Here is an 11,261-nt window from a genome sequence, read left to right as displayed (position 1 = left end):
CTACGTCTAACTTATAGCCAATCCACAGTCAATAGTACAAGAAAAAATTACTGCCAGGAATGTTCTTCTTTTGCCCTTTCAGGGTTTGGGGTCAATTTCGACTCCAAACTGATTTAGACATAATCTACTTTTCAGCGACAAAAGAGTTTAAGTTAAGCTATGAACTCTGCTCTACAATACCAAAACGCTCAAAAGCTGCTCATGATCATAGATCTTCTTGGTGAAATGATTCTAAAAAGTCCGCATGTAGTAGTAACAGAAACTACTTTAACACTTAAACATGGGGTTAAAAAAGGTATTGGATTTACAATTCAAGATTCCATCACTTATCTAATATGAACTTTTGTCCAAAGCTTCAACAACTGTCTAGTTAATACTAATAGACAGGTCTACAACATTCAGCAATCACTTTGTGACTTCTACTCAAATTTAGATAAAACCAGCAAAAGAAAATCGAAATCAAAATGAAGAAGTTACAGAGCACTGATAGTCTAAACTCTAAAGTGCTTTCTTAATGGAAACTGGTACGGTTCCAAGAACCACCACACAGTACAAGAAGATTTAAGCATCTGATAGTTATTGTGCCACAATACCTGCACACACAGGTCTATCATTATATTGCATCCCCTTCTAACTTCTAAGTTCTGCTTTTACTTTTGCAAAAATAGCGATCCCTTTACACCTTAACATGGCAAGTTAATATGTATGACTGCTTCCTAATCAAAGCACATAACATGACTCTAACCTTCATAATACAATTCACGAACCCACCCACCCTTGCAAACATAACAACAACAAAAAAGCCACAAAGACGAAATCAAACAAGAACTATACAATTACACACTCCTTTACTCTATTAAAGAGCAAAAAAATTGATAGCATAGTATACAACTTGAAAGAACAACATGCTTATTTTTACTCCATTATTATTTAGCAACATACAATAGGCAAGCCTAAACCAACAACAGTACTTTCTCCTCTTGGTTCAGCTTACACAAATCATCAATAAGAACTTAGGAAGTTCCATCTATACCAGACAAAAAATAAAAATGAAAAACAAAAAACAAAACCATTACCATACCATATCTCATTCACCCTAAGATTTTCAATTTCAATTCTATTGCCAGCCACCGCAACTAAGTGGCTCGCAATAATTCATAATTCGCAACCGCAGTTTAAAACCATGATTTACTTCATTGGCTTTCTTCTTCCTCTTCAGCAAAATTCAGAATCTGACAAACATCTTTCTCATCAGTGCTGAAATAAGGCCTCTTTCCAACCAACTCAGCAACTCTTTTCGCTGCACCAGAATCTCTGGGACTTTCATTCACACACTTCGTCGTCTTAATCTTCGGAAGCACCACTGCCCCCGCTGTCGCCTCTTCTCTGCCATTCTTCGGAATCTCCCACGTCTTCTTAACCCTAATCTCACTCCCTCCCTCCGGTAACGACCTCTTCCTCACATCACTATTATACCTACTCGCCACCACCCTCCCCTTCTTGCTACTCTCACACACCGATTTCGCTTTCTCCTTCTCAAACAGCTTCTTCCCCTGAACCTGAACCACCAAATTTTCCTCTTTCTTCTTCACTCTCCCAACGGTGGTTTTCGCCCTCGATTCCTCGCTGATCTCCGGAATCTTCCAGTAGCACGATTTCCGGCGACTCTGCAAGGCGGTGGCCGGCGTCGCCGCAGCAATCTCATTTGGTCCAAGACTCATCCCTCGCCGCCACGCATTATCGTTATTAACCCTAACCTTCGTCTTCGGCGTTTCTTCGGGTTTTCTTGAAATGACGGCGTTTGGCCTCGGCTCCATGAACTTCGCGGGGACGACTCTGCCCATCACCACGCGCTTCCCCCGCTTCGCCTTCTCCAGGCGGAGCGCGTCGAGGCGCGTGGTGAGACGATGGATCTCGCGCTCGATTTCTTCGATCTCGTCGTCAATGTTCCTGTTATTGTTGTTGTTATCGTCGGAACCGAAACCGTAACCCTTGGGGTTTTTATTTGTGGCGGTGATGTTTTTCTTGGAGGAATTATTGGGTGCGGGCGGGCTCAGGTTTTCTTTGGTGCACTCGGAGGAAGACCGAGAAGTCTTCATCGGGAAGAAGGAGTTGTCTTCGTTGCCATTGCCGTTGCCGTTGCCGTTGCCGCCGCGGTCGTCGAACGCGGCGTTGTTCCACACTTGAATGTCGTTCATGCTTACTGTCGTTATTGCGTTTTTGAGGTTTTGATTGAATCCGAATTTTCTTGTATTTGGAATGAAAGAGTGAGTAGTGAGTAGTTAGAAGTCAGAATGAAAGAGGGAATTATTTGTATTTTGGAGAAAAAAAGTGACCGTTGGGGAAGGAAGAAGGAAGAAATCAAAGTAGACGTTGGTGGGATGGGGGGAAGCTTAAGCGCTCCATCGTGGCCGTTGGATGGGAAACGGCTCCTCATACACGCTCCGATATGATATAAAGGGACTTTAATTATGTATTAGGGAAAATTATCCTCTCCATCGCGTTTCATTACTATATTTTATTATTTTTATTTGGAAGTAATTTTGGTTTTTATTTTTTTTATTTTTTTATTCTATAATTTTGGTTTTTCTTTTTTAAAATTGTGACATTTAATCTTCTTATTATAAAAAATATGTAATTTTAACCCTCTCATTTTAAAATAAAAACATTTAGTCATTTTATTTTAAAAAAATCACGATTTTAGTATTTCTATTTTAGAAAATTTTCAATTTTGTTTACGTTTATTTCTTTTCTTTTGGTCTAATTGAACATTAAACCTAACATATTCATTTAGCATACTATCAAGAAATGATTTAATTAATTATAAAATAAGAAATAAAATATAGGCAAAATTAAAGATTTAAACAAAACTGTAGATTTTCTAAAATATAAGGACTAAAATCGTGGACTTTTTAAAATAGAATGACTAAATATCTATATTTATAACCTGTTTTTGTTAGGCACTAGACGATCCATCATTGTACGGTCTAGAAATCTCTTAAGGTTTGGATGAAAATAAAAATAAAAAGTTGTGCCAACCATTTTGTTGCATGTAAGTCAATGGATTTGATGACTAGAAGTAACACTAGGCGAGACTTATCCATTAGTGGATACCTTGTCTACTGGAAGCATGAAATACTTGTCGAGTCCATTTAAACACCAATTTGAATGTACATCTTATTTGAATTATGCATTTATGTTAGTTTATATGATTTTGTTTAAAAAGAATATATCTGCGAATCAATCTTATATTTCCTTTTATAAGTCTAACTACACTATTGAGTTATGAATGACAAATATGGAAATTTCTGATCCTATCAGATAGAAACAGATAGTATTTGCTCATTTTAGGAAACAAGATGAATTTACACAACAGTCATATTGTTCAATCTTGAATATGCTTTCCACAATTACAAGTTTTTCTCTACCTATAAATATGACATCAATGATTGAAGAAAAACAACGAACACAAACATAAAAACAAGAGTCGTGAATCAAGAAACAAGAGAAAAGACAAACATCTATGAGGGATACACTAAGCTTAAGAGAGTCCATCCTTTGTGATATGCAAAGTACTTGTTAGAGGTTAGACTTCATTGTAAGTTCACTCTTTGAGTATTGTAAAGAATTTTTGGTTATATATCAAACTTTTATTTGTGAAAGCCAGGAATAACTTAGTGACAAAATAATACTTGGGTGCTCTTAGATTCAAGGGAAGTCTAAGGATTGTACTAGTAGTGGCCTTGAGAATACTTGTAAGCCAAAAGTGACAGGAAAAAAATACTTGTTGTAATCAAGTTTGATTAGTGAAACCCTTTACTGATTGGTAAAAGAGAACTGGACGTAGCTCCGGTTGAGTGAATTAATATAAAATTGAGTATTTTTATTGTTCTTCTTTAGCTTATCAAAGTATTTCAAAGTCCATTATTAATACATTCTACACACAAGGTTTACACTGAAAAATAAGTTTTATACATCATTGGACGACAAACCACTTTTAGTCACTAGACAAGGGTTTTTATAAACTTGTTTTTATAAATATCTTTGTTAATTGCTATTCATGAGCTTTAATTGCATTAAAATTAAGTGAAAAAGTGAGCAATGTGCCTCTAATTTACGGTTTCTTTTGTAAAGATTGTAAATATTTTTATTCTTGTATGCGTTTATAAAGTAGAAACTCCAATTTTTTGTGAACTAATATTGAATTTAATTTGGTTTCTAGGCTAAAGAAGAGAAGGTGTAAATTGCTGCTGAAGGACTCGCTTAGCAAGCCAGATTGGCTAAGCGAGATTCATTCGCTTAGCGAGGCAGCCAACTCGCTAAGCGAATGCAAAACCCTAGAGAATGTTCAACTAGAGAGCAGTGCGCTTAGCGCACAGCCAACCCGCCCAGCGAGGAAGTTGTCTCTACTAGCTCTTAGCGCGTCCAGACCCGCTTAGCAGATTTTCACTTACTCTCGCTCAGTGAGACATGCTCGCTGAGCACGCCTTCGTATACTGAGAAGCCCAAGAGCCTTTAAAACACTGAGTTAATGGGAAATGAAGGGTCACTACGTGAAACAGAAGGAAGAAGGCACCTAGGCTGGAGAGAAGATGTTTTCTTCATCCTTTATCATTTTCTTTCATTCAAACACCATTTTCCTCTTTGTATTAAGATCTCCTTGTTAATGGAAGACTAGAAACTTCATTGTGTAGAAGCAAAGCTTCATGGAGAATCAAAGGTGATTCAAAGGTGTTTTGATGATAACAATGATGATAACAAAAGATGATGACAAAGGTGATGACAAAAAGCTCAAAGATCAATCAAAGAACAACTTAAGTGAATCAAGAACAATTCAAGAGTTCAAGATAAGAATAAAGAAGAATTCAAGACTCAAGAAGAAAGTTTAGAGTCAAGAATCAAGATTCAAGGTTCAAGATCTCAAGAATCAAGATCAAGATTCAAGACTCAAGATTCAAGAATCAAGAGAAGGCTTAATCAAGATAAGTATGAAAAGGTTTTTCTCAAAAATTGAATAGCACATGGTTTTTCTCAAAACATGTTTACCAAAGAGTTTTTACTCTCTGGTAATCGATTTTGATATTGTTGTAATCGATTACCAGTAGCAAAATGGATTTGAAAAAGTTTTTAAATTGAATTTACAACGTTCCAATTAATTTCAAAAAGCTGTAATCAATTACAATGTTTTGGTAATCGATTACCAGTGCCTTTGAACGTTGAAATTCAAATTCAAATGTGAAGAGTCACATCCTTTCACACAAAAGCTTTGTGTAATCGATTACACTAATTTGGTAATCGATTACTAGTGTTTGTTTCTGAATAAATCAAAAGATGTAACTCTTCAAAAGGTTTATGACTTTTTCAAATTGGTTTTAAGTTTTTCTAAAAGTTATAACTCTTCTAAATGGTCCTCTTGGCCAGACATGAAGAGTCTATAAAAGCAAGGCTTTGATTTGCTTTTCAGAATCACTTTTACACTTATTCAATCAATCCTTTACAAGCCTTGAATATCTTTGAACTTCTTCTTCTTTGTACCAAAAGCTTTCTGAAGTTTTCTGGTTTTCTAAACCTTGAAAACTTGTGCTATTCATCCTCTTCATTCTCTTCTCCCTTTGCCAAAAAGAATTCGCCAAGGACTAACCGCTTGAATTATTTTTGTGTCTCTCTTCTCCCTTTTCCAAAAGAACAAAGGACTAACCACCTGAATTCTTTTGTGTCTCCCTTCTCCCTTGTCAAAGAATTCAAAACCTGAGAATTCTTTTGATTCTTCCCATTCCCTAATACAAAAGTGTTCAAAGGACTAACCGCCTGAGAATTCTTTTGTATCCCCATTCACAAAGTATCAAAGGTTTAACCGCCTGAGATCTTTGTCTCAACACATTGGAGGGTACATCCTTTGTGGTATAAGTAGAGAGTACATCTACTTGGGTTTGACTGAGAACAAGAGAGGGTACATCTCTTGTGGATCAGTTGTAGTGGAGGGTACATCCACTAGGGTTTCAAAGAGAACAAGGGAGGGTACATCCCTTGTGGATCTTTGCTTGTAAAAGGATTTTTACAAGGTTGAAAGAAATCTCAAGGACCTCAGGTCGCTTGGGGACTGGATGTAGGCACGGGTTGTTGCCGAATCAGTATAAAAACTCTTGTGTGTTTGTTTCCTTCTTCCCTACTCTTTTACTTTCCGCTGTGCATTTAATTTCCACTTTTACTTTCTGTTAAGTTTCTCTTCTACTCTATATTCTCTTAACAACATAAGTAAAAGCCTTAGAAGAGTAATTTTTTAATTAGTAAAGGTTTAGGAATAATTAATTCAACCCCCCCTTCTTAATTATTCTGAGGCCACTCGATCCAACACATTGTTGGGAGTTATTCTACTGAGCACACTTAATGTAAACTTCTAACTATCTATTTAATGTTATTTCTAGTGTTCTTTGCTTCTATCTGTGTTTATTTTACATGCTTGTGGCTTGATCATCCATTTGTATGTTTAGTTAGGTTTTAAGTGTTGGAAAATGATTGGAATCCTTAGAACTTGGTAGAGCAGCTAGAGTTTTGTTTATCAAGGAATAGAATGCAATAATCTAGTATATATTGTACCATGTGCGAACTGCAATTCCCTTAGAACGAGTTTGTTGAGGAATCAAGAACAAAAACTAAGAGAGTTAGGCTCATTCATGTGAGGAATCATGGTCTGAGTAAATTAGTGGTGCAAGAACGCTAGAGTAATGTTAAATAGAGAAAAAACCTTTTAGTATGGCAAGAGGAAGTTCAGTAGAAGACTCCCCGACACTTTTACTTTGATATTTATTATGTTTTACAGCTTTGTTTTCATTTAATCATTTGTTTAAGTAGCAGAATTAATTACAGAAAATAAAACCATTAATGAGTTCTTTATCTTCCCTATGGATACGATACTCAAACTTACCGTTTTAAATACTACTTGTGAAAATTGGTACACTTGCCAATAGATTAACAATCTTCCATTTTAAAAGGTTTTATATTTTGACTAACACACTATTCAGTCCCCCTTTCTAGTGTGATTCATTGTATTTCAGTTGACATTAGAGCTCGACCTCTCAGGTTAAGAATTCTTACAAATACAAAGAAAAAAAATCCTAAGGTCAAATAGATATGAAAGAAGGATACTCCAAAAACAAGCCAACACTATTCAAAGGGGTTAAATATGACTACTAAAATGAACATATGATAGCTAATTTTGAGTCTATTCATATAGACCTTTGGGACATCATAGAACATGAAAACTATATACCACTGAACGATCAATTGAATGAAGTTCCCATTACTTCTTAGACAACTGAGCTTGAAACGCTTTGCTGTGCACCCTTTCTAAGGAAGAATATACAAAGGTCCATAGCTATAGAAGTGCAAAACAAATGTGGGACACATTAGCTTCGACATATGAAGGATCATCACAGGTAAAATGCAACAAGCTCATCTTGTTGACATGTAAGTATGAACTCTTTATTATGGAAAATGGTGAATATATACAAGCCATGTTTGGATGCTTTCAAACTATTTTAAACGAATTATGCTGTCTCAACAAAAATTTTGATAACTATGATAATATTGACAAAATTCTAAGAAGTTTATCCAAAAAGTGGAGACCATAGGTGACAACTTCGAGAATTGTGAAGAACCTGGACTCCATGTCCATTGAAGAGCTCATTGGAACTTAAAGGTTCATGAGCAAGAACTTCAACAAGATGAAGGATTCAAAAAGGGGAAGTCATCGACTCTAACAACACAAAAAGCAACAATATCCTCAACTTGCAAGGAATCCTCATCTAGATCTGCGTCCAAAAGCTCATCCAAAGCTGTCAACATTGATACACCTCATGATGATGAGTCCAATGATGAAGGCTCAGACAAAGATGATCAATTAGCCTTCATCTCAAGGAAGATAAGGAACATGTGGAAGAAAAGGAGTGGATCAAACTGGAAAGGATCCAAGAAACCACATAGAGAAAGAAAGGACAGGGAGAAAAGATCCTTCATATGCTAGGAGTGCAAGAAACTAGGACATTTCAAGTCAGAATGTCCAGATCTTGATAAAATAACTGACAAGAAAAAGTACTTCAAACCAAAGAACAAGAAATTATTGATAAGCACATGGAAAGAGATGGACAACACACCATCCAATGAAGAAAAAAGAAGAAGAAGAAAAAGCCTACCTATGTTTGATAGTAGACACTACATCAGAAGGATCAAATTCAGAATCAGATGAAGAGGTAAATATAAACAACCTTGAAACTCTTCAATTAGAATATCAAGAACTTCTCTCCAACTCATCCACTTTGTCCATAGCTTATCAAAATTTGAGAAAGGACTTCAATAGTGTTTCAAAAGATTATAAACAACTTCAAGGGAAACATGAAGAAAAGATAGATAATTCTTTAGAAATTTCTACTCAAGTATCTGATAACTTTGAAAGTTTAAAATTAGAGACAACAAAGCTTCACCTTGAGAATGATGAAATTTGTAAATAAAAATGTAGTCTATTGCAAGACCTTTAGAAGTTGAAAAATCAACTAGAAGGCTTACAAAATAAGTATATCACACTCAACAAACTTCATGATCACCTAAATGAGGAAAGGTGTAATCTATTGAAAAAATATTCACAAGTCCATAAGAATTATGAAAACTTGGAGGCAAGTAAACATAACTTATGGGTTGAATGTGAAAGATATAAGAAAAGCCTGGAATTCTCAAATGGTAAACTCAAACAGTACGAGGCTCTTCAAAAGCAAACTCAAGATGTTTTTACACTTCATCAAGAGATTGAATTTCTAAGAGAGACTCTATCCAAATTTGGTTAAAGCACTGAGAAACTTAACAAAATTTTAAGGTACAACAAATGCCTAACTAATAAATCTGAAAATGGATATAAAGGAAAGAAATATGTTCATAATGAAGAAACCATAGTATGTTATTTTTATGGAAAGGTTGGACACATGACATCCAAGTGTAGACATCTACCAAAGATCGGATCATCCAATACTTTCAGAACTAACAAGAAACGTCCCAAGAAGATTTGGGTACCTAAAAAAAAAAAAATTCTTGTTGCAGATATATTCAACCACAACAAGGACACACTAATTATGGTACCTGAATAGTGGATGCTCATGTCACAGATAGGAGAAAAGTGTGTGTTTCAATTGTTGACTCCCATGCATGGTGGAATATTAACTTTTGGAGGAAATTAGAAAGGGAAGATAACAGGAATAAGAAAGATAATTGTTGATCCTTATCCTTTTAATGATAATGTACTTTTTGTTAAAGGGCTTAAACACAATCTGTTTAGCATAAGTCAATTATGTGACAGTGAACTTGATGTTTCCTTTAGCAAAGAAGGGTGTGTCGCCAACACAAAAATGGGACCCAACTTTTCACTGCTAAGTGGAAAGGTAATCTTAATAAGATTAATCTGAGTGAACTATCAAATCAAAATGTAACATGTTTATTATCCATAAAAGGAAATCACTGGCTATGGAAAAAGAGACTTGAACACGCAAGCTTGAGATTAATCTCAAAATTGCAAAAACATGACCTTGTGAGAGGTTTACCAAGAATGTCATACAAAGATGATTTACTTTGTCAAACATGTGAGAAGGAGAAACAAATTGAAACTTCTTTCTCAAGCAAAAACTTTGTTTCCACCTCAAAACCTCTTGAATTGTTACGTATTGATTTGTTTGGTCCAACTAGAGCAACCGCTATCATTGGAAAGAGATATAGTCTGGTAGCAGTAGACGGGGCATGAATTATGTTCCTTGCTCATAAGAATGGGTCCTTTGATATCTTCTTTAAATTCTATAGAATGATTCAAAATGAAAAGGGAGTATGCATTACTTCAATTAGAAGTGATGATGCAATCGTACCCCCCAAGGGCATTGGATAGAAGACTCCAAGAAGATTGAGTCAGAGATGTAAGAGAAGACCCTAGGATTCTCATGAGCCTTAGGGTAGATTTTGGGCCCATGGGCTAAGTATGAGACCACTTATCTTTGTACATATTAGATTAAGGTTTCATTATTTTTGGGCCTTGTATTTAGGGCTTCATAATGTAGGTAGGGTACTGATGTGCCATTATTTTCTCCTATTTCTTAACCCTTTTTGCACCATTTTAAGTATTGATTAATCTTAATTGTCAAATTAATTAGGCAGTTTTATTATTTGGGCCCATTCAGCTAATTTGATGTTTTTAATCTAATTTTAGGAATTAATGAAACATTGGGCTTGAATCCAGAATTGGGCTTGGACTTGAAGAGGGCAGACTATTTTATTCTACAAAATTTTATCTTATCTAGATATTATTTAGATTTGATCTCATCTAGATATTATTTCATCTAGATCTTATCTTATCTTATCTTATCCAGATTTGATTTGATTTTATTTATGGGGTTGGATTTAAAACAGATTTATAAGCTTTGGGGCTGGAAAACTATATAACAACACCAAGGTTCTAGTTTAGGCCTCTTTGCTCTTTCTCCTTTATTTTCGTTTTTGCAATTCCAGTTCTGACTTTTAGTTTTATCAATAAAATTTCGTTCTTCAATCTATAATTTCATTCTCTATTGATTAATGGAAGGATAAGTCCCCAGCGTTGTTTTCTCTTGAGGATCAAGCATAGTTCTCTTTGAGGTTCTATTATTCCTGTTAAATTCTGTTCAATTTTTCCTCTTCACTAATTACTCTGAATTTGTTACTATTAATTCATGCATGCTTAGTGCTTGATTAATTGTCTCTGCGCTTAATTTACGTTCATGCTTAATGATCGTTTATGAGTAATTGGTGTATGTGTTGCTTAATCACATAATGAATGCCTTATGTTAAATTTCGCTTAGTAATTTAATTTAGGGTTGGATTAAGTGGTTAAACTGATAAAGGATAAATTCTCGTAACCTAGGATAAGAGACTTGCTTGTGAATCAAGAGGAAGCAACATATTTTAATTCTGATATTTTCTAATTCAATTTTACTCGCTGTTTAATTTACAAAAGCAAACACCCCCCCAATTTGTTATTATTTCCTACTATCTGTTATGAACATTTGGTTTATCATTGCTCGTTGGGAAACGACCTAGGATCACTTCCTAGTTACTACATTTAAATGTTTATTTGATTCGGGTACGACCTCGATCAAATTTGGCGTCGTTGCCGGGGAGCAGTGTCCAAAGGTTCATAATAGCTAGTAATTTGTGCTTTATGTTTTATGCTTTCGTGTGTTGTGTTAGTGTGTGTT

The 11,261-nt window shown here is 35.2% G+C and overlaps 1 protein-coding gene across 1 annotated transcript; it reads right to left on the bottom strand.

Annotated features, from left to right (window-relative positions):
- Positions 1-1,193: 1,193 nt before the first annotated feature.
- Positions 1,194-2,198, bottom strand: LOC114410637. Its single transcript, XM_028374593.1, has one exon. It carries the CDS (start codon positions 2,196-2,198, stop codon positions 1,194-1,196), a length of 1,005 nt encoding a protein of 334 aa, XP_028230394.1.
- Positions 2,199-11,261: the final 9,063 nt, after the last annotated feature.

Source organism: Glycine soja, chromosome 4 (genome assembly GCF_004193775.1).
Source record: "Glycine soja cultivar W05 chromosome 4, ASM419377v2, whole genome shotgun sequence".
Classification (NCBI taxonomy): Eukaryota; Viridiplantae; Streptophyta; class Magnoliopsida; order Fabales; family Fabaceae; genus Glycine; species Glycine soja.
The sequence above is the reverse complement of the archived record's forward strand: the minus strand, read 5'-3'. Positions and strand labels throughout refer to the sequence as shown.